The sequence below is a fragment of the Hetaerina americana genome, unplaced genomic scaffold, assembly GCF_022747635.1.
Source record: "Hetaerina americana unplaced genomic scaffold, ioHetAmer1.1.p SCAF_18, whole genome shotgun sequence".
Classification (NCBI taxonomy): Eukaryota; Metazoa; Arthropoda; class Insecta; order Odonata; family Calopterygidae; genus Hetaerina; species Hetaerina americana.
The window spans coordinates 3030472-3055949 of NW_027286741.1; the positions used below are offsets into that span (position 1 = coordinate 3030472).

At 37.6% G+C, this 25478-nt stretch overlaps 1 protein-coding gene across 1 annotated transcript in view; it reads right to left on the bottom strand.

Moving 5' to 3' along the window:
- Window positions 1–1231: 1231 nt before the first annotated feature.
- The window catches only part of Ttc7 (tetratricopeptide repeat domain 7), an 80179-nt gene continuing 55932 nt past the window's right edge, over window positions 1232–25478 (bottom strand). Inside the window, exons 14-18 of the mRNA XM_071584367.1 lie at window positions 23512–23639; window positions 16858–16977; window positions 13933–14037; window positions 10748–10839; window positions 1232–4544 (exon numbers count right to left, since the gene is read on the bottom strand). Coding sequence (XP_071440468.1) covers window positions 4412–4544; window positions 10748–10839; window positions 13933–14037; window positions 16858–16977; window positions 23512–23639 — 578 coding nt within the window. The 3' untranslated portion in view covers window positions 1232–4411. The remainder of the gene's footprint in view (window positions 4545–10747; window positions 10840–13932; window positions 14038–16857; window positions 16978–23511; window positions 23640–25478) is intronic.

The following is a 25478-nucleotide window of genomic DNA, read 5'->3' on the forward strand; positions in this document are numbered from 1 at the left end:
CACTTACACAAGAATTTGTACAGCAAGCATGCGCAAGCTCAGACAAGAATCACTGCTGTGCACAGACAAGTAGAGATACAGCCACAAGCAAGTCAGTGTTTTGCTTCTCACAGGCACCGCTAGAAGACGATAACTCGCTGATTGTAATCTGTCAAGCAGTTCGTGTAAAGAAAAACCAGTCTCATCTTTCTTTGTACCGACCTTGTATGCATGAAATCTTATTTATACCACAAGTAGATTAAAATATTAAAAAGATTAATTTGATTGATACTGTGATGTTTAATTCATTCAACTATTTTCTACTTTACTGAGTATTTCCCAAAATGAGGACTTTTAGTCCTATGGCTATGCTCAAAGGCCGCAATCAGCATTTTGTTACTTTCCTTTAGCTGTGTCCAAAAATGCTGGTCAGATGATGCTGTATGTATTTAGACAAATAAGTGTAAATGCCAGCAGTCACCAGAGTCGAGACAGGAGGAAAGGCAACTGTGGGGAGCCAAATGAACAGCCCCATCCCCCAGGCAACAAAGACTCCATTTTGTGGCAATTAAATGGACAAAAATGTGGAAATTAAAGGCAAGTGTTGGAAGAACTCTCTGAGGAGACCGTCTTTGTCACAAGACATGTAGGGCAGTGCTTAAATACTTGGGTGTCTCCCTCCCTGCTCACTAATGTGGGCATTCATCAAGGTTGCACCCCTTGTTTTCATTTTCTTTGATTTACAGAAAGCTCCAAGGCAATGCAAGTAGTGATGTCCCATTGTGAACAGAAGGAAGAAGTCTTAGTTGAGTAAATGAGAGAGAGCACAGATCTCTACTATCTCACATGCACTGAATTGGCCCCCTGAGGCCCTTTTTCCCTTGAAAATATGATCAAAAATCATTCCGACATTCATTGGCTGAGGGGCATACTGCAGTGTACTGTGCGGGTGCCACTTCCCTAGGATTTTATCATTCCCTTGAATTATCTTATCATAATTGATGATATATTAATACAATACTCCCATTTTTTTCCTGTAAAGAGTAAACATCAAAATGTTAATTATTATCTCTTTTTGTAAAATATAATCCAAAAAATCACAGGGTCTCCCTTGGGCCAGAAAATCCGGTATGCATGAGGGTTGGCTGAAAAGTAATGCACACATGCTAGTAGTCCAAAAACAAATAGCAATATCAGGAAAAATGTACATTTAAGTAAAATTCTTAAGTTTCAAAATAGTATATTTATTTTTCAACATAGTCACCATTAAGGCCAACACATTTCTCCCAACATGCAACAAGTCTTTTCATTCCATCACTGAAAAACTTTTCTGACTTTTCTCGAATCCAGGACTTGACAGCTGCCTTCACCTCATCATCCGAGGTGTGATGATTACCCTCGAGGTGTCTCTTGAGTTGAGGAGAAAATTAAAAATCGTAAAATGCAAGATCAGGGGAATAAGGAGGGTGTGGAATCATCTGTTTGTTCTTGTCAGTGAGACCCAGCAGCACTGTTTGTCCTCGTGCGTAGTACCCATCGTGCAAAGATTTTATGGTATCCCAATTGTTCAATAATGAAGCCGACACGTTCCTTGGATATTCCAATATGGTTTTCGACATGTTTTCAGTGATTCTATGGTCATTTTGAATCAAATGTTCAATGAGTTTGTGATGTTTATCGTCCGTGGCAGTGATCGGACGTCTGCTGCGTGTTTCATCAACAATTACGGCTTTTCCAGGCTTGCAGCCACGAAGTTTTACTACCCATCAATTTACAGCAGACCTATCAACAAAATCATCACCATAAACAGCCTTTAAACGACTATGAATCTCAGTAGGAGTCACTTATTCAGCACTTAAAATTTTCATAACAGCATGCTGTTTACCTCGCGTTGACATAGCACTAGAACACATCTCCATACTTCCGCTTCTCAAAATACAATGGATAAATGTAACGACCTCAAACCTGCACATGCATATTGAGGGGGAATGCTACTTCTATATGCCATGAGGAGTGCTTCTGAAGGTCATTTTGTTTGTGGTTTACAAGCATGTGTGTATTAGTTCTCAGCCTACCCTCGTATTTTCATATGTAAGATCAATAAAGAACAAAATGCTAATGAAAAAAATGGCAGTAGCATTAAAATACAATGACGTAAAGAATAAAAGCGCCAAATGAACAAAGATAAAATTCCATAGAATGTTATGGAACTACAATTACAATGTTCTGCTTGTTTCAATTAACACGATTTAATCTTGAATTCATAATTACATACGTACAACTGATATAGTATATCATGCACATTCCTCTACTGAACAAGATACTCATTTACAGGATTCATATTTAAAACGTGAATTAATGTAACATCCAATCACATACCCAGGGCTAGACAAGGGTCACCTAAAAATTTCCATTTCTTTGCACTCTTCACAGTTACAACCTAACTAACGCTAATGCCCTCTATTAGTTATTGACTGTATAAATGAGTGGCACTTCGGAGTGAAATAATTTTATCTAAACAAATCACATGATTTATGGCAATTATTTATGTAATCCCAAATTACCATGCATCATAAATATCACTAAAAGATGCCAATGGAAATCAATCAAAGTGGTACTGTATACATTTTTTCCCATCATCTGAATTTCCAGCAATTAACCAGAAAGCAATTGCTTGACAATGTGTGTTTGGTAACAACATAAAATAGTTGAACGCTCACATCCACAACATAGTTTTACCATTAGGAGCAAGAGAAATCTTGAATAGATCTTACAAAATATCAAGGTCACAACGTTGCATTTCCGAACTTTTAAATGCATTGAAAAGATATTCTTTGGGCAACAAGAGAGGGTGCATGTTGTAATATGTAAAGCCCTTCAAAGTCTGCTGTTGCGACCTGACCCGTTTCCCAGAGGATTATTTGAGGGGGCCTAAAATAGCCATGGCATACTTATATTTATAAAGAATAATATATGCATTATGCGCAATTGCATTTATCTCTTATTTCTCCCCCCCTCCCCTTATTGCTACACTCTGCACTTCCCTCTCAACAGAGCATCCCCATTTTGGAAATTCTTCTTTCCCAAGAGAATCATCCAATTAATACTGTTCACACAAGCACAGGGCACAAAATTGACACGCTCTTAAGTACCAAGTCCAAGTCCTATCTCACTTCAAATGCAGTTTCAACAAAGAGAAACATTAACTGTTCATCCTCAAATTTTAATGGATTCAAGATACACATAAGTGCAAAAATGATGAAGGCAAATAAATGCCCTGGCTGATTAAAATAATAACAGATCAATGTCTTATATGCCACACAGTCCTTATTAATGGCATGTTACAACTATCACTGACTGGAATAATTCAAGTCTTTTACTTCAATAACTAATAAATTGGAAATAACAAGACTGGATCTTTTGGTTATCAAATCAAGGAACCGTCAAATGTCCTAAATAGAATGGCCAATATACCAATAATTATAAAAATATGAGTTGAGTATTGGAAAGTTTTGTCAACAGATTTTCTCAGGGCAAGACAGAAATAAATTAGATTAATATTTACGAGTTCATTCAGTACGGTGGCTTTCAGTAGTAGTAGACTTTAGGTTGCATTGATACTTAAAATTGGCAACCTAAAAGAGAAAAATGATAACCATGGCTCTAATACGTGCACCAAGTCAAAGGCTTTCTGGATTTGAACATGACTAAAAGTGAAATACATATAAATGTGAACCAAAAGAGCACCTATGCATTTCAAGGAACAAATCACTCAAATCACCGGGTGGAGTACTTTTGAGGAATTGAGGAAGAGCTAAAATATGAGATAGACACGAGCGAGCGACAATCAGCAGGGCAATGCTCCATTGAATTGAAACTTTGAGGAAGCCAGACGGAAGATGTGCATACGCTCAGATCAACTGTAGACGAGAGCCAAGAAGATGTTATCATGCAAAATGAATCACTTGAGTCTGCCGAAAACATGTATTAAATAGAAAGACGGTAGTATAAAAATGTGGCTACTATAAAAACGACAGTAGACAATTTATAAACAAGTATGCACCAAACTGGAGATGGGACTTGAACTCTGGACAAAATTGAAATACATTGCTACTTTTAAATACTTATAAAAATAAAAAAGTCACAATAAATAGTCTTAAATGACATTTAGAATATTTTCATTTACAAGTAAATTTCATGTTAAATATAAAGCAAATTTAATGCCAGCCATAACAAAATATTTCAAAACACATTGAAATATAACAAAATGCCATAACACAGTTAAATCATTTGTGTATAGATAGAAATCTTAGAGGGGAAAATTAAGTTCTTTAATCTTTAGCGTATTCATCTCTCTTAGAATGAAAACTAAGATTTAAGGCCAGAACGTGGAGAAAAAGATAATCTGCAAAGACCACACACGTGTTCCTCCTCATTCAAAGGTGATGGGCACTGTTGAGTACGGGAGCACAGGGGATGTCGTTTCCACTTCCAGCGCCGTGATCATGCAGTTGCTCGCTGACTCGTATTCCCCCATAGCCTCCAGCACTTTGCCCAAATTGTACCTGCCACAGAGTTGACAAAATTTGTTACCCAATTGAACAGTTAAATGGTGCGCACACATTTCATGCTCAAATAATTGGAAACTTAAACAGAGCAATTACATCGTCCGCCACATAGCAATCTTTATAACCTGTGTCCCAAACAACGTTGGTTTTCATTATGATGAATGAATGACATGTTGCTTTCTATTATCACTCCTTCATGCCATCAATCATCACTTTATCTGTTGAGAACAATATGTAATCTATACCTAATCAACTAGGTACTGATGTGCTTATCCTTGTTCAACATTGGTTATCACCCAACAAAATATCTACCTGTGCCAGATAAAGTTCCTATTTAGTTTCCCATTACTGTCAGCAACAGTTCATATGTAGTGCTGTTCCATAGCATTCCCATATAGGTGCCAATATGATTATTTTAACTATTGACTATTAAGTTAAGAAACCTAGAGTGCATGGCTGCTTTACTGAAAGCAAATCATCAAACTAATGGGAAGTTACTTACATGGGAAGGCCCAGAAGTACCCAGCCTGACATAGAGATGGCGTTAGTTATTTGAAAAATATCACTATATTAGAAAGTATTCAATCTATAGAGCATAAGTTTCAAGTTTGAAGATGCTACATTGTTTAGTATTTGTTTTGCAGCAATCAATAGAACGTTTTCAGTGAATTTGTGAAAATGGAGAAAATTGGTCATCATCATGTGATTAAATACTTTTATTTGAAAAGCCTCAACCAACCAATATAAAAGCTCAACTGGATTCTACTCTTGGGTGAGTTGAAGATGTCAATTGAGTGTTTAGCAAAGTTTCACAGCAACAAAGCAGAATTTATGCACCGTTTCATAACCATAGATGAAACATGGGTCCATTACCTAACACGCAAAACAAAAGAACAATCAAAACAATGGATACCAAAAGGAGCCGAAGACTACTACCTTGATCAAAAAGTTCCCGGAATAACCACCGTGTGGCGCTCCCATCGTTCCGGTTTGAGTTCTGTTTTTTTTTGTTAAATTGGTACATCTGTTGTTGATATTCCCTTTAAATCTTAGTGTCATAACTTGACATTTGCAAAAGTTACGTAGCCAAGAGTACATCTATCTCTGTGTGTGTTGGCGATTTTTTACAATTGCAGAAATGGATTTAAATTTGCAACAACGAACTTGTATTAAATTTTGCGTAAAACACGGATTTAGTGGCGCACGGACGTTGGAAATGTTGGAAAAGTGTTTCGGCAACGATTCTCTAAAAAAAACGGTCGTTTACCAGTGGCACGAGCGGTTCAGAAGTGGTCGTGAGTCAATCGAAGATGATGAACGCAGTGGCAGACCATCGACATCGAAAGTCGGTGAAAAAATTGATAAAGTAAAAGAAATGTTGGTCAATAACCGCAAATTAACCATCAGAGAAATAGCGGAGGACTTGAACATTGCCTATGGATCCGCCCAAGACATTGTGGTTAATGATTTGGGTTTCCGTCGTGTAGCAGCAAAGTTGGTGCCAAAATACCTCAATTTCATGCAAAAAAGAGACCGTGTTGACGTCGCAAAAGACATGATTTGCGAGGCTGAATCCGATCCCACATTCATCAAAAGGATCATTACTGGAGACGAGACGTGGGTTTATGAGTACGACACGCAATCCAGACATCAGGCAAGTGAATGGCGTTCACCAAATGAGCCGAGACCAAAAAAACCACGTCGTTTTCAGTCAAAAAAGAAGGCAATGCTGACGGTTTTCATGGATTACAACGGTGTAGTGCATCATGAATTTTTGCCAGAAGGCCAGACAGTAAACAAAGAGTATTATTTGGGCGTTATGAGACGTTTGCGTGAAGCAATTCGCCGAAAGAGACCAGAAATGTGGGCAGAAAACTCGTGGATTTTGCACCATGATAACGCACCGTCGCACAGTGCTATCATTATTCGTAATTTTTTGACGAAAAATGCAACAAATACCATCCAACAGCCACCGAATTCACCTGATTTGGCTCCCTGTGACTTCTTTCTGTTCAATCGAGTTAAAAAACCATTACGGGGAACGCGTTTTAGCAGCCGAGAGGAAGTAATGGAAAAATCGCAGGAAGCACTGATGGACATACCGAAAACCGAATATAAAAAATGTTTCGAGGATTGGATCAAGCGCTGGCATAAGTGTGTTGCAGTCGATGGGGATTACTTTGAAGGGGACAATATAGATTTAGATGAATAAACTTGTATTTTTAATTTTCTGAATAAATTCCGGGAAATTTTTGATCAAGGTAGTATTTCATCTGCAGACAAGGTCATGGCATTGGTTTTTTGGGATGCTAGTGGGATACTTTTCATTGACAACCTGAAAAAGAGAAAAACTATCAACGGTGAGTATTATGCAAACTTATGGCAATGTTTGAGCAAAGAAATCAAGCAAAAGCGGCCGCATTTGGCTAAGAAGAAAGTGTTGTTTCTTCATGACAATGCACCAGCTCACAAATCCATTATTGCAATGGCCAAAATTGCAACCTCATGCACCCTATTTGCCAGATTTAGCCCCCTTGGATTATTTTCTGTTTGCAAACTTGAAAAAATGGTTCGGTGGTAAAAGATTTTCCAACTGTGAAGAAGTGATGTCGGCAGTTAATGGCTATTTTGAGGAACAAGACAGTTCTTATTAAAAAAAGGGTATCAAACTTATTGAACATCACTGGGAATAGTGTATAGAGCTGAAGGGAGATTAGGCTGAAAAATAAATAAATTTTTTCCGAAATTCAGCCAAGCTTATACGGCCACGTTCAAATTCAGCTGACCAAAATTTCACAATCGTAAATGATGCTACAGAGTCCCCGTACACAGCTTCCAATTCATCTTTGATTTGTGTAGGTGTATTGCCTTTCAAAAACAAATATTTAATGACAGCTCAATTAGTTCAATAGTTTCAGCCTCAACTTTGTGGAAGTTCATTTTAATAAATGAAAAAGAAACACTTTGTTCCAATCCACCACTTTAATTGTGTTAAATAAAAGTGGTGGATTGACAGCTCAATTCTTAATATTTTCCATTTTCACAAAAAGCCTCACTCAAGCAATGTCAGACAACTCCAATACCAAGAGTCCAAAACGGCTGAAATTTTGGTATCTTTCAACACATGCACAGACACATTCCCAACTTTTGTTGAAGAGTCCTGACTCTTCATGTAATGGTCGAAAAGTTTTCAGATCACCATGTATTTAATGCCTTGGGATGCGATGACAAATTCAGTCTTTTATGATGTTGATGTAATGTATTTCAATGCTACCATTACTCTTAGAAAGGTCAAGAAAATAAATTCAAATCTCTTCATAAAAATGTCCAAAAATTTCCACTTTAAAGGTACATTTCATGATCTAAATTGACAACAAACCTATTTAAAAGCCCATAAGGATTACAGAGCCCTCCTTAATGATACCGGGAAGTCTAACGAACAAAATTACATTGAAAGCCCTAACAATATAATAAATGACATGGAAAGTTATAACCCATCTAACCAAACCTCTCTTCAGCAAATCAACCCAGCTTCAACAAATTGTAGTGGTACCAGTGTGAAGGAGTCTAAAAGAATTGCAAACACCTAATTTTGAATACATATTAACATACTCATTTATGCAATATTGCTCGTGAAAACTTTGAAATGGAGCGTAATTATGCATGGCGTGGAAACATGGCCACTGAAGCAGGAGGATAGATGTAGATTGGAGGCTTTTGAAATGAGGGTGTGGAGAAGGATGGAGAAGGTGAAGTGGACAGAAAGGAAAACAAATGAGAAAGGGCTGGGTATGGTGGGCAAGGAGAGGGGATTGTAGGGAGAAATCATTAGGAGGCAGGGAAAATGGATGAAGGGGGTATTGATTGGCTGTGGGAGGTTGAAGACTGTAATAGAGGGGAGAATGTTAGGCAAAGGAGTAAGTAAGGACAAGTTTAGGATAGATAGGGATGTAGGGTGTAAGGAGTGAAGGAAGGAAGGAAGGTCACGGAGATGAATAGGAACTTGTTGTAGATTAGGATGCTGAGTGACTAGGAAACAAAGTAATTGCCGCAGTAGCATTTGGCAACTAGTAGTGTTCATACAAAAACCTCCCTTAACCAGTAGATTACTTATAATAACAATAATCATCAGTACAGGACCTCCCAGCGCAAAAACTGCTTTGCTCTTACATATACATTCTATCTCTGTCTACCCTAGCTTTAATTATCTGTTCATACAGCCTTCCGATTCAACTTGTGACATGATAGTGAAAACATAATTGATATAATTAGTGAGCCTTAATTTAAAACAAAAATAAAAGAAACTACCATTGAATAATTTCTGGGCAAGCTTAGCTGAAGGGTACGTCAATGTGAAGCACAGTGACGTCTGCAAGGCGACAGCAATGAACCCCAGGGCTCCCACATTTTTTGGTCTTCCAAAAATTCATAAAACAAACGTACACATCAGATGCGTGGTCTCCAGTGCAGCTGTACCAACAAGGAAACTCGCATCACACCTGTTTAGGGAATTCAGCCCATGTACGGAATGAGAAGTTCCAAAGATTTCTTCCAGTTACAACCAACCTCCCTCCAAACACATCTTCACGTCTTTTGAAGTCCCAAACCAGTGTTTGCATTTCTGAGGCAGTGAATGAGGCTGAGAAAATGCTTAAAAATTCAGGTACTCAGCTAAAAGATTTTGTGTCCCTACTGAGGTTACGTGTAGAGTGGAACTATTTTCAATTCTATGGGGAACACCACCTGCAAACAGAAGGATTGGCAATGGGTTCACTTCTATTGTCTCTCCTGGCAGACCTATTCATGGACAAATTGGAAAAAAACCTTTCCAAAAAGTGCTCTGACATTTCCAAATATATTTATTGCTGGTACAGATATGTTGACGATATTTTCGCAGCGTGAACTGGTATGAAGTGACAGCTGGACATTTTTTGAACACTTTATATACCCAGTGTAAAAATACAAATTTTAAAAGTGAGAAGGAAAGCTCAATTTCCATAATATCACAGTCTTAAAAACCAGCATAGGCCATGATTTTGTAATTTGCCGGAAGACAACCTCTACAGACCATGTTCATCCCTTTAACTCTCACTACCATATTTCTCAAAAACTGTCCTCATTTCATTATATGTTGAATAGATTGCTAAATATTCTGATTTCAAATTGTAATTTGTCCAGAGAACCTAATTAAAATGATTGCAGTGAAAAATGGAAACAGTCAGGACTTAATTGTAAGAATTCTTAATAAGAAACACTCTATAAGAGCAAGAAATCTTATACATTCATCCCAAGGTAATGTGGAAGAAAAATTCTACTGGTGTACACTTCCATATTACGGACGCATCTCTGAAAAAAAAGCTAATCTATTCCATAAAGACAAATTCAGGATCGCACACAGTAACAGACGCAATCCGCGAGCATTTTCGAATAGGACCAAGGACAAAGTGGAAAACATGGAATAATGTAGCATTTACAAACTTAAATGTGAAGATTGCAGTGCAGTTTATATAAATAGTACAAACGGGAAGATCATTCAAGCTATGCGCTGAGGAGCGCAAGTGGAATGGGAATGCCACCTATTCCCATATCGCCAAGCACCTATGGGAGATGAACCATAGGGGTGACCTTGTTCCAGACATACTTCACCTCGAGGAAAAGTGACAAAATATGGACAGGCTGGAACAGTTGGAAATAAAAAGAGAATGTATCAACGGACATTTGGTTAATGAAAACATCTTTGTATTCACCTCTTTCAGAAATTTCATAGTCAATCAAAAAAGTGAGAAATTTAAAATTTTGCTACCACTTAACTTAACCCCCCTGCAGACATACACATTTGTCACAATTTCGAAGTCATGATTGCAAAGAATGATTCTGTTTGGGTGCATTTTGCCCAATACTTGCAGTCACAATGAAAAACAGGATTTTTCCACAGTGCAAAGAACTGGTATGAAAAGGCGTAAAAGCGACAACACCACTAAAATATGAAGTGTCTCAAAGCTTGCCTTAACTCTATTAAGGAAATTGAATACAATTTTGCACTCCATGAAAAGACTCCACACATTGCCTCCCCCGGGTCCTGGCATGCTCACAATAATGAACTGGACACACAATGTGATGCAATGTGGAATGGGAGCAAGGTAAAGAGGGGAGAATCTAAACCGCATGCCATTAAGGGAGAACTAACTGATTTCCCTTACCATGTTTGATGTGAAGTAGGATCTATTTTTGTAGCATCTCTCAATGTCTTCTCAGCAAGTCTATGACTTCCAAGGTAGTGATGCATTAATCCCTGAAAGAAAACAAAAGTTGATTTAGCTAATTTTTGTTTCTGATCTGAAGGTTACTGCTATCACAAGAATGCAGACCTGTGCAACCATTAATAGTATTGGTAATGTAGCAAGATGGTGGAACCGGCAACAGTAGTTACATGCAACTCCAGTAAACTGCCATTTAAATCTTAAGATGAGTTTATACCTCAAGATATTTGTCAATTTGCACATCATCACAAACGCTCAGGCTTAACCCTCTTAGTGCGGCGGGGATTCCAGGGGTACTAGTGAGAAGTGCGAAGGGTAATTTAAGAAAATGTATCACCTTAGGAAAAAAAACATTATGAAGTTATTTGTTTAGATATCCATATGCAGTTTTTTTATTTTAAAATAAAATATTGTAGTTAATAATGTTGTAATACATTTACATCATCTGAAAAATAAATGTAATTATTACAGTATTATAAATTTGAAGAATATTTTTTTAGCAATAATATTTCGATTTTTAGACACAATACTAATATTATTTTTAAAACATTTTTCAATAAAACTACGATACTTAAATATAATAAAGAATCAAAAAGACATGTAGAAAATATTATAAATAAATAAAGAAAAACCAGTGCATTGCAAATTTTTTTGTCAGCCTCTGCATAGTTCGATTTTGTTGAAAAGGCTGATCTCACTGAGTCAAATTGGGACTTTTCCCCTTTCCTTGAGACTGCGGCAATGTGCTTACAATCTAAAGGCAGGAAAAAACCAAGTTCTAACTCACAGAGAACTGCTGACAATGTAATCCAATACACAGAGCGCAATTGACTAGATAGGATGGACGGCAAGAGAAACCAAAATGATTACAAAGCAGTGCTCTCATTTCCATCGTCTCAACAAAGTCTGAATAAGCGGCTATATATAACACCACCACATCATAACACATTCAAGAGATTACAGATGATCAAAGATTAATTAGTAGCCTTTCAGTGGCTTTTCATAGTGGAAAGACCACTCAGAAAAAAACGAGCAAACAATTAGGCTAAGCTTCCCGACATGTACAAAACTGAACGAAAAATTATAGTAAGAATTATACTCTTTGAAAAGCATTTAAAATTGCTAATAAAAAATTAAAAAATTAGTTATGTAATTCTATGGAATTCAACCTATCGATAGCACAAAAACCATTAATTATTAAAGAAAAAACCATAAGTTACAACGATTTAAACAATAGCCTACGCAAGAGCCGATATATCGGCCCGCCGCACTTTTCGCCAGGGATACAAAAGCCGATATATCGGCACGCCGCACTAAGAGGGTTAAACAACCTATCTTTGAAAGCACTCGGTGACATCATATATACATTTTGGAAAAGCTATTCATGTTGTGTGAAAAAGCTCTGCATCGCCAAGATGGTTGCCAACATTAATATTTTAAACAGCAGAAATTAGTGCATTCAAATCAAAAATGGTTTCTGTTTGCCAGCTCCAGGAAAGAATGCCAAGCCTTGGTCAATACTGTGAATTTTGATCGTGGTAAATCGTCTGCTCCCATAAGGGATAAGGTATTAGTTCACTTCATAAGTGAAATTGCAAGTCTGACAACAAACATTGTCAAAACTGGGTCAGTTCCCAAGTCCACTTTGGTGAGAAAAGGGATGATGGCGAAATCAATCCTTCCCAACATTGCTGCCACTGATTGCGCTGCCAAAGGCTTCCAAAAAGTAACCCCTAAGAAGAAAGGGCAAAAGTGGAATATTGCGGTGGGCTGCAATTCCCAGTCCCTTGACGTGTCATTCCTCACGTGATTGTCATGAGTGATTCGAACCCACGCCTGGAGGCATTGGTGTACGCTTATCCTGCTCATTCCTGGGCAACAACATTTACTTTGAGACCATCAGTTCAGGTGGCTCCCTCTTTGGCTCCTTCCAAGTTGATGCACCCCATTAATTGCTTGATAAACTTCATCTAAACAGCCAGCATTGCCTGATGAAATGTATAATGGGAAATATTACCCACCGAAAAAGTCCATTAACCCCCTGGAAGTAAACTAAACCACACACTGAATGGTTGAGGCCTTAACTTCGTAGAATTCCATTTTTACCTTAGGAAAAATAATATTATCTTTGCTTTCTACAAAATAAACTTTATTCGTCAACTAGTTTCGTTTACACTGTAACATCATCAGGACTAGTGGTAAAATATTGTACCACTAGTCCTGATGATGTTACAGTGTAAACGAAACTAGTCGACGAATAAAGTTTATTTTGTAGAAAACAAAGATAATATTATTTTTCCTAAGGTAAACTAAACCACATCAAGGAATAAATCCATAAGGGATAATAATGTGAATAAAAATTGTGATAATATCAAGAGGGAAAACCGTGATGATAAGAGGCTCATTTATTAAGTTTATGAGAAAAAAATTATTTTGGGTAGATCTTTTTATTTTTCAACAACATCTCCTTTTAGCTGTATACAAATCTCCCGGCATTCATCTAACTTTACTAAGCTGCCCAACCCATTAGGATTGCAGACCAAGACATCACGCTTTTCTGCAAATTCCCTGGAAGTCAACCATTGGTTTGCACAAACGAGATCGTTCATTTGCTTGATGTGGGGGGGAGGGGGGGTCATCAGTCGACATTGATGTTCTTTTTTGGAATGCTCGTTGCTTTCTATTGACTGCCGCCCCTTTTTGAGCCAGGTGAGCCACTCACAACATATTCTCTCACACACACACTCACAACATTCTCACCATAAGCCATGGTAATCAACTCAAAAGTTTTCATGCAGTATTTGCAGAGTTTCATGCAGAATTTCACAGTACAACACCGCTAGTTCAAAGAGCTCATTTACCATGATCCAATTTTTTATTGCATTCCATGAACACCACTTCACATAAATGGCCAAAACTAATCAACAAAGTGGTTGAAGGTGGTTATTTAGGAAGTTTCTGCGGACACAATGCCTCCAAGCTGATTAAAAAAATAACCAACTCGAGGCGCACAATAAAAAAAGTTTGGGAACCTTTTGAAAAGACCTCATTAACTGCTTAAGAAAGAGTTTGAACTAATTCAACAATTCCTGGCCAAGAGTGTCTCCCAGGATTCCAACTCTCACCAGGTGCTGCAAACTCTCCACATGGATAGGATTGATGGCCACAGCATTCTGGAAAAACCTTTTGGCTTCACTGAATTCCCGGCGGTGCTCGTGGACCAGCCCCCTCTGTCAAAGGGAATCTTTGCTTTATTACAAATAAGAGATTGGGCCCATCCACTTCTAGGACACAATGCAGCTGCTGCCACCAAAGGGTGATGACAGCACAGAGATCAGATAACACTGGTCAAACAAATTAGAAATCAACAATATTTTTACATGCATTACCTGAACATCCGACTGCCCTGACTATGCAGTTATATTGGAATATGGCTCAAAACATATTCCCCAGCTCATTAGACATAATGCTGTGGTTTTTCAGGTTAGAATTTACAAAAAATACATGGATCAAAAGAAGAGGATCAATGTAATTTGATGTCAACACTTGGGGGGAAAAAAATAGTTACATTAGAAATCAGCAGCTACACATATATCAATGTTTATTCATTGTAGAATCTCAGAATTTCATCATCACTGCTTCTAAATTATTTCTATATTTATTTTCACTTAAGTTGTCACTTTCCTCTTACATCTTTTTTGGAAAATAGGAAACAGTTGTAGAAATTGTTGGAAAAAATGGTGCTACCTACAAATCAACAATGAAAACTATTATTAATACGGACCCTTGTGGTGTTCCACAAGGGTCCGTATTAGGGCCTTTACTTTTCCTGAGGTATATGAATGTCATTGAAAAAGACCATCTCTCCAGAGAATAATAACATGGGGCTCTATGCAGATGATATAAGTCTAACAGCAGGTCATACGAAATCATCTCAATTAGAAATAGATATGTGTGCTATGGTGAATTCAGTCGCTCAATGGCTGAATGTAAATAATTTACTACTAAATGCAAGAAAAACAGTTTACTTGGTATTTAGTAATAGAGACCTTCAGCCAAATATTTCCGCAGAAATAGGAAACCAATTGATATCCGAGTTAGAGCATACCACCTTATTGGGTTTAGAAATAGACAACAAGTTAAGCTGGAGGTTTCAAATAGAAAAATGTAGTGAAAAATATGTTCAGCCCTATTCCTTTTAAAAAATCTTGCCACCCATTGTAATACAGAAATATTAGTCCCAGTATACCATGGAATATTTGAGTCCATTGCTCGATAAGGCATCGTCTGCTTGGGGAGCTCAGCACGTGGAAACATCAATAGAGTACTCACCCTTCAAAAATGGGCATTAAGGCTTATATTTAAACTAAATGCAAGAAGATCCTGCAGGGAGTACTTCAAATGTCACAAAATCATGACCATTCCCTGTATCTATATGTATAATGTGATTTTGTATGCCTGCGCCAAAACCCCTCCATGGTCAGAAATAGGGAAGTTCACGAGTACGACACCAGGGATAAGGATAATTTTCATAATGGCCATTGCAGAGTAGCAGCACTACAAAAAACCCCAGAAGTTTCAGGAAGACTGCTGTTTAATCGACTTCCTGAAGGGTTAAAACGAATACTCCCCCAAGAAAATAAATTCAAAAAAATGTTGAAAAATTTCTTTGTAAATAATGTTTTTTATAGCATCCAAGAGTACAGAGAAAGAGCCAATGTAGGGAATTCTGTTTTTTTGAAATCTTTAATGCTCATATATTTCATGTACATTATTATTCCTATGAATTTGTATGTATGTTAATGCACCTATAAATGTAATTGAATCTTAACAAAGCACATACAATTATGTATTGTTCTATGGCGAATAAATCTATCTATCTATCTAACAAAGTCATCTTCATTTTCATCTAGCACATTGCTAATTTCACATCTATTGAAAGACATTACAATAGTTTTGCTTTTATATTTTTGCCAGGACTTTATCATCATAAACACTAGAAATTGATGGTCATTTCAGTCTTCCAGTCGGAGCGACGTCATGAGCTGGTGCCTTATAACCTTTCTTTCACACTCAAGTGGCTGTTATTGTGCTGTTGTAGTTCCAGTACACATGCATAGACCATTTCTCTTCAGGAATCTCTCGCACGATGAAGATGCCCCAGAAATATCAGCAATAGCCGATATTTCTGGGGCATCATTTCTGGGGCCATCATTTCTGGGGCACATACCTATTACTTACTTTCTTGGTTCAATAAAAATCCGCGGGATGCCACCCATAGCTACTGCATTGTATTTTTTCCAATAAATTCTGAGAAAAAAAAATTGTACACTCATTTATGGCCAAATGTTTAGGAACATGATGTAAATCAAATAATAAATCGCAGGAAGCACAGGATTACTGTTTCAACAAAAATGATATAATTGAAGCAAGAAAATTAGCAATAGGTATTTCTATGGTGATTTTTCTGGGATAAGATTAGTAGGGAGGATTCACGAAGAGAAATGGTCTGTGTTTATATACCAACAATATCACAAAAACTGTCCTTGAATATGAAAGATAGGTTATAAGCCATCAACTCATGACATCCCACTGATGGGAATAATGAAACAGCTGTTCATTTCTAGTGTTTGTGATTGGTTGAAAAAGTCCTGGTAGAAAGTTTGATACCATCATGTCTTTATGAAACTGTGGAATTAGCAATGCACTATAGAGAGAGTGAAGATGTCACTTGTGCAAGAGGAAAGTGACAACGTCAATGAAAAAACTGTGGAAATGACCAATGATTTCTAAAATTTTGGAGTGTAAGGAGATGCCTCGGTAGCTTAACTGGCTCAAGCACTCGGCCGAACATGGATGGATCCCGGTTCGAATCCCAATCAAGGTGAATGATATTTGCACTTTGAAATTGTTGCATTATAATGCACATTACTGGATAATTCGATTGGAAGTTACCGCTCTGCAGCATCACTCACGGTTCCTTCGCATGCATTCTCATATCCACTGAGAATTCAGAGCGGAAAAACTGTAAATCTGGACCCGGTACTCACGGCATGCATCACTTGGTGGGACATTGGGGAGATGGCAGCAGCCTCACGAACGCAGCTTTCGGCAGGCACGGGATAGTCGAGGGCAAGGAAGAGGTCAGCTATGAGCAGCCAGATGCGGAGCTGAAGAGCGCGCGGGTGGTTGGAACCGTGGTGCAACAACTACAAACAGATGACACCCATGGACACTTTGTACCGTAATCACTCCATCACATTTCACATCAACATTTCTCCCTGATAGTATTCACAGCGAGAGTGAAATTTTTTAACTGAACACTACAGAATTATAAACCAGAAGGAATAAAACATTTCAAGACCAAACGAAAACTGCAAATATATTAAAGTATTGGATATATGACTGACTTAGTGTTCAAGTTGGTTATATTATTATGAGAAAAATTTAAGGCATTTGAATTATTATACTTACAGAAAAACTGAGCGGTAAATTGAATTAATAACTAATGGAAGAATGCCAAGTGCTGAGGTATGAGCTACTTTGAAATGTACAAGAAACAAAGAGCAGCAGCATGGCATGATATTCCACACAATGAGGAGAAAGTCAAGGGAATAAAGTCTTTCAAATCACATCATATGTGGATTAAATCTTCGCAGGAAGAGGATATACTAAGGCCAATTAAAATTTATATTGCAGAGCAATATGTTGTTCTGGAGGGAAAGGCACCATAATGCCATAGAGTGGGTGTAAGTTTATCACTACGAACTTCACAAATGGCAATGAGTATGTTCCTCTCTTGACTCTATTCGCCACTACTCTGTACTGAATCCTGTGACTGCTGACATAAACATGACCTGATGCATGTTTTTGTCATTTGTTAACTTTAAAAGAAGTCATAAATACTTAACCCCTCAACTCATCTTCATTTTCACCCCACACCACCTTCATTTCATTTCAACTGCATATCCTCTTCCAACTCTGCTAGGTATGTTATTATTATCTCATCTCTATAATTATTATTATTAGGTACTCTAATGATTAAGGTAGGTTTTGGTTGGGCACAATCTAAACAATGGTGCAACAATACATTTATGTGGTCTTGGCCCAGAAAGGATACAGTCATGCAATATTTTATATGAAATAGCCTACCCAGAACAATGAAGAGGCCTTAGTCCCCTTCGAAGTACTCCCCTTGGGACCTCACGCACTTAACCCAGCATCCATTCTACTTTTCAAAACAATACGCAAAGTCCTTTTTCAGAATGGTCATCAGCTGCCCCGACACATTCTCTTTTATCTTGTAGAATTAGGCAAAGAGGCATCTCATGACTTTGCAACAAGGCTTTAGGAAATCAAGATCTATCTCCACAGCCTAATAACATGTTATTAATCAAATATTTTCTGATCTAGACAACAGATTTGAATATGCAGCCCTTTTCTTTGACTTCTTCAAGGCTTCTGACCATGCCAACCATCAACTACTATTGTCAAAACTCAACTAGCTTTGGCATAAGAGGTGTATCCTATGATTGGATCAAGTCTCATTTAAGCAATAGACTACAATACATTTCCCTATACATAAATGGGATGAGATATGTATTACCTACTAAACTAATCAAATTCAGTGTCCCACAGGGCTCTGTCCTGAGACCAGTTTCTTTCCTTTTGTACATTAACGACCTCCCAGGTAGACTTAATCCCTCCCTGGCATACTCCCAGTGCTCCATACTGATGACACCAATGTTTTAGTGTCAGCCTCTTCCGTCAACGTCAACCCATGCAACAGTTCTGCTAGATGAGTGGTGCAAGAAAAATTCCCTCTCCCTCGATGTAGATGATCCACACTTAGTATCCTTTACTAACAAAAATAAGCCAAAAGCAAACATCGTTATCAATATTGATGGGAAACTGATTCCACAAAATACCAGTCCTTGCTTCCTTGGTAGCATATGGCTCCTGCATACGCTAATCTTTTTATGGGTAAACTAGAACACGACTTTCTGCAACAACAAACCCTAAAACCATTCTTCTGAGCCCGCTATATCGACGATATTTTCCTCCTTTGGTCCCATGGACGCGAAACTTTATCCTCTTTCATTTCCTCTCTCAACTCCTCCTCCTCAGTATCGTTCACTTCTTCTATATCCGACTCGAACATCACTTTCCTAGATATCGACATTCACCTCCAAAACAACACGTTTCACACCTCAGTCCACATTAAACCAACCAATAAGCAACAATATCTTCATTTCGACAGCTGCCATCTGCCTCACACAAAGCGCTCCATCCCATTCTCACTCTCTATCCGTGGCTTCCGTCTCTGCAACAACAACCCCTCCCAACAGAAATACTTACTTATATTTTTACTCTTGTGATCCGTTCGATTCCGCCTTCCCCACCTTTATTGTGTTCGTCCTTTATGTGTATATATATCACCAGTGTTAAGTGCAATATCCAATTCTACCAGAGCAATGAAAAATATCATACTTATAATACCAGAACCTAATAAAAACCTGAACCAATCATTTTTTACAAACTAAAAATGCAACACTTTGAACCAAAAATATAAGCCTCATTCTTTTTAATAAGTTCAAAGTGAGGAATCTCAATAAAATGTCACTATTTAAAAAAAAACTTTGAGGCTATCTGTTGACATATATGTTCTACACTGTCCATGAATATCTGCAACTCTAATTTGCAACTATCATTTTCTTTGATGCATCCTATACTTGTTCAACAAATCCTTGGACAAAATAAATGATTTGATTTGATTCACTAAATTTTGGCCAGTACTGAGGAATGTGGAGAGAATGGAGAGCTTCTGCAGAAGATTATACTAGACTAATTATGACATTTTTCATATTAGGGACTTTTAGGGAATTTTTTTTTAAGCAGGAACTTTATAGGTACTTGCTAAAAAGGGAACAAGGGGTTTAGGGAACAATTGGCACCCTGAAGAAGTCTTATGGAACACCAAAGCACAGGTGGTTCTAGGAAAATTTTAGTTGTGCAGCAAAAACTTTTAAATAAACCCCAACAAATATTCTATTAATAATTTTTTAACAATTTAACAAGTCTAATTACTATTTCATATTAATAAAATAGAACTTTCCTAAGTATTATTTTACAGATATGTGTACCTTTTCAGCAAAATTTATGTTTGTCATACATGGGATTAAAGTTGAGAGTTGATTTGAGTGGTTCACGGAGCAGAATGATTAAGGACATTCGCTAATTTACTCTCCTAATTTTAGCGTTGCTTACACCAGAGTCACCAATTAACCATGAAACCACCACAGATTTTATGAAGAGAAGAGAAAATATAAATTTCATTTGCAAATCAGTAATTTCAGCACATCCTTCAATCATTTGTCTGATTTTCGAGAAGCACAAAAATTTGTTTTGTCCTCCAAACACAATTATAATATTCGTTCATCATTATATGGTTAATTATCATGACAGATATCATCAAAAAGTTTTAAACCACACAGAGTACCTGTAAACATTTACATATATATTGGACTAGAAAACCAAGTCATTGGTGTCAGCCTAAAAAAATCATTGACTGAATAAAAAGTGGAAAGGATAATTTGAGCTCCTTAATAACTTTTTCGACTGACTTTATCAAATAATTTTTTTTTTAAATCCTTACAGCTCAAAGAAAAATTATTCAATATAGTCAGTCTGAATAAAAAGTCTTGGTTGATGTACAATAACACATTTTGGTTTAGTATGATGAAATATTGGTGCTGTATGCAGAAGCAGGTAGTTTATTAAATACAGACACTTGTATATAATGTGTTGCCCATGCATTTCACTGAATCTTGGGTCTTGGCTACGTGAAGTATAAAGATTTGGGGACTGAAGCACTGGATGACTGAAAACCATGCCTAAGCCAGCAGTCCACAACCAATATCACTTTGGTTCCTGGCCCAGCAGCATGACTTACTCTGCACCATCAGTGTACGTAGTATGCATTAACCTAAATATGTAAATGTCAGTAATGTGAATTTATCTATGATTAGATGAGCTTGGGGATAGGATAACTGTTAAAGGAAGATTTGGCAGAGTCGTTGTACTTATTGATTTGAATGGAAACAATGACAGTGATTTGCTGGTAGGTAAGTGATGCACAAGTATTGGGCATTTACACTTTGGGGCATGGATTGCAGTTGTGGGAGAGGGGATGACTTGTTTTTCAAGGTGTTCTGAGTACTGAGGAGCGGTTATTGTCTATGTAGCTGTTTAAGGTGGGGATGAACAAAGTACATTTGGCGGCCACTCATTCACAAACATTAGTTTGGAGCCAATCACCAAAAGTGGGAGTTCCAAATAAAAGAACTCATCACTATTGCATTTACTCTTGATGCCAGACTGCAGACATCACTCTGTGGCATTCGAAAGACGCAGGCGTTTGTTTATACTATTGGTTGGGCATGCCTTCATATTTCATGCTTGACAATCATCAAGTGCCAATTTACAAAAAATAAAATAGATTGTTCATATGATGACCATGTAAGAACACAAACACGCTTTGTAAATAAATATCATTAAAAGTGATTAAATAATCTACACATGCGTTATAAAGGATGCACATGTATGAACTGTATCATTCAATCTCTTCCCATAAAAAAAAAGCATATGATATCAACTTTGTACACTCGTAATTTTTTATAAAAATTTCAATCCAAACAATTTCAGTTTAGTATTACTAATATTGAGATCTGAAGAGGTGTAAATAGTTTTCATTAATAATTCCCAAGTCAAGTATAAGACTATTTGTACATTTATAAAAAATTACATCTTTAGGAATAAACTTCAAAATATAATGGTAAATGCTCAGTATTTTACTTAGCAGAGTGGTTTAATTACACACTACTACGACTAGCAGAGGCATGCAATGTTGGAAAAACAAACTCAATTCATGTGATAGTGGCACACTGCAAAATTTCCAAACTGCACTTTATATACTACAACAAATTTTCCTTTGAAAGCACAAGTGTTATGATATTATACTTGCAAACACTATTCTACCAAACCCACGATGTGACAGTGAGTAAATTAAGAGATAAGAAATCAAGTTGCCCACTTGACTTGGCTCTACTCACTATGAGCAAACAGAGAGAGAGAGAGAGTGACAGACTGGCGGAGTTCAATAAGCCTCTCCTCTTGCCAACAGAGAAGGCCTCCTCGGGCAAGCACGCGCATTTGCGTGCACCCACGCACCATTCGGAGAGAGAGAGAGAGAGACGTTGGGAGGAGAGAACACTTGGTTATAAAAAGGTGACACCACTTGGGGAAACAATTTTCATCAAAATAACTCGAGTTGCCCTCTCTCACATTTGACAATCACTGAGTCCAGGGCACTGTACTCAGCAGATACAGGACCTGCTCAATTGGCATTTAATTTTCATAGCAGGCAAACATAAACATAGTCCATCTTTTACAGAGACACTTCATATTTTAATCTCTCCACAACAAATGAACAACGTAAAAGAAATCCCAGGTGCACTATTTTAACAGTTATTCAACAAGTCATTATTTTCCAGACTCAACTCAATACGATTGCCAATGAGGTAGATTTAATGACCACCGCCCAAATACTGTGCGAATAATTAAGCTTTATGCAATGAGATCAGATGGATGTTGTGGAGTCTCTTTGGATGAATTGTGAAAGTAGCTCAGCAAGGACTCACACAAATGAAGGATTGATTGAACATTAAAACAAGGGTGCACTCCATTTGGGAAAATAAGAATATAGTGCAATTGCATGTTTCTCTTTTATGATTACATGAAAATAAACCTCACTTCCTTAACCAATGACATCTTATTCAATCATGGGATTGCCACTTTCATGGCCTGAATGAAGTTGCTCTTAGAGAGAGTTGGGTAGTTAGTTTTCAGTTGCTCTAAAAGGGAGAAAGAGCAACCAGGAATTCTCAGCCTTCAGGGATGTTAAAACAGCACTGAGCCTTCATTCAGGAAATGAGATTACAAAAGCAATGCAACTTCAAAAATATCATCCCAACATGAACACCCAAAATACATCCACTGAGTCCCTGAATTTCAAAGACAAGAGAAATATAAGATTGGTACCAACAGAGCACATAGTTCCTATTTGGTAAAGACCTCTGCAATAAGAAATACATCCCCAAGGGAATAATACAGCATGGAAACTATTTGACAGGGATCTCAGCAATGAGAATGAATCCCTTGGAGGTCAACAGAGTATGGCACAAATTTCACCAGAATTTTCAAAATATTTCAAACAACAGGGCTAAATAATAACTCATTTAAAAATATTATGCATGTTTTATGCTGAAATCAATTGACAAATTTTGAAGATAGTCCCAAAAAAATGATTTCTCTGACACCCCTTAAGCATGCTCAAAATGCTTGGTCATATTTAAGAATTGACTTCTTTCCCAAAAATGGAGAAGAGAATTTTGGAGAATCAACTTCTACTGAGGCAGATAAGATAATTCTCCACAGCTCTTCCTGAAAACTGATTGCCCAGTAAAAATATTGACCATTTCTTATTTCCAAATGAAATTATGGAGTCTCTCCATAATTTCATTTGGAAATATTCAACAACCATACCAAGTAATGCCATCCCTGAAGACTAAGATCATGTTTATATTCACCTTCAGAATATGTCAAGTAATTAGTATAGTTAGGTGATGAGCCAAGGGGGAGCTTACCTCAAACTGTGAGGGCCCCGAGCTGGGCCCCATGCCTAGCTGTCCCTGCTGGGAGCTGAATGATGAAGCCACCTCTGACAGGGCCTGCTCCACACGAGAGGCTGCCAGAGAGTGGGCATGCAGTGAGCCTACGGGGACAAACATGAGTGCATGAGCAAACATGACAGCATAAGCACGGGACAAGTCCGCAGAAATAAATACTGTGCCACTCATTCATTTACTAACCTTATGAGTGCAACGGCAAAATTGCAAGTGAAGTACATCAATTAGAATTATTATGACTTGTATATGCATGATGCGTAGACGCATGAAATTTGTCAGTATGCTCACATTTCACTCTCAACAATTCAATAAGATACAAACATAATATCAACAACATGTTCTGCACACAGCAAATATAAAATATAATTATGTTTTGCATTACTAAAAGCCAACCATTGACCAGTCAGACTGTCATCACCGCAGGGCTACTTTCTTGAGTGAGTATATCCACGCAAACAAGTCAAGAATCATTGCATTGGTTCACCGAAGCATATATCTGAAGTGCACTCTCCATGGAAATGGAAGTCCCTGATGCCAGAAGCATAAGTCTAAGAAGGAAAGGGAAGACGGGAAGGATGGAAACTTTGCTTTGCAGATGATGCCATCAGGATCGCACCGACAGAGAGAGAATTGCCAATGTTCTGCAGAGGGGAAAGAGACCTCTCTTGAAAAAAGGAGGAATGGATGGAGAGAACTGGAGAGAAACTCCAGAAAAGAGAGTATAACAGAAATTAGAAAATGGGACAAATGAAACTAATAAGTCAAGCAGAAATTAGGAGAAAAGTGAAGTGGAGAGAGTTGCAACTAATGACCTGCAGATGACTGCCATTGATGAAGATGATGACTATCATGCTGGCCATGCTTATACACTCACTCCTAATGCACTACTCAAGACTGGATAGGCCAAGAAAACCTTCAGCAAGACGACGTATGATCAGGATTGACTTGAGGGATTCTGTCAACTAAACTCTAAAGTTGAAATTTTCAGGGGAGGGAACACGAAGGGAATATAAGCAATGAAAGAAACAATATGATGGAACTTGGTATTAAGAGAAGATACCAGCCCAATTCTTTAATGGAGAAATACTCCGGTATTTCTTCCGACACAGCACAGCTTACCATCTTGATGGGTGTCCACTCATTAAATATACAGAAATTCCACGGTTTTACACATATTTTTCTTATTTTTGGTTCAAAAACTAACTTAAATACACAGAAGAGAAGATTCAACATTACGAGTTAGTGAATCATTTGCCATACCCGTCGGTTACTGAGTAATGGAGATCTGACACTACAATCATAACAGGCATCACTTTTCCATTTGTCTAAATGATCCTGATTGCCTTCCACCTGTGAGCAAGTTATGGCCAGAATCTCTATCATTGGTAGGTCAGCATTAAAGCACAACTGATTTTTTTCTTTACCATTTAAAAAGGCAAGTGGAAAGGACAATTTCATTTATTTATTTAGAATTAGTCCGAAAACAACACTTTTTCGCCTTTACATCAGCTATTTACAATGATAACAATGGACATAGTTACAAACGCCCAAGCCCTAGGTGGATGAAAACCCACCCAGGTGGGAATGGAACCCACAGCCCTTGGGTTGGCAGATGAGGACATTACCACTCTGCCACCAGGGATGGCAAAGATTATCTGCAGCAACTGCTGATTTTTAAGTTGAAGAATTTCTCATTATTTCTCTTCCATGCCTGGATAATTTCAAACAGCCTAGCCCAAAAAGGCGACATTCATCTAAAGTATGCAATTTCAAAACAGCATGCAACACACTTGCCCACTTGGGGAAGAGAGACAAAATCTACACATAAGGGGATGAAGTAGCAAATTGAACGAGGAGCTATTCATGGTGAAAAAATGCACCCTTATAATTCATCAAAGTCATTTGTCAGTAATTGCTTCATTTAT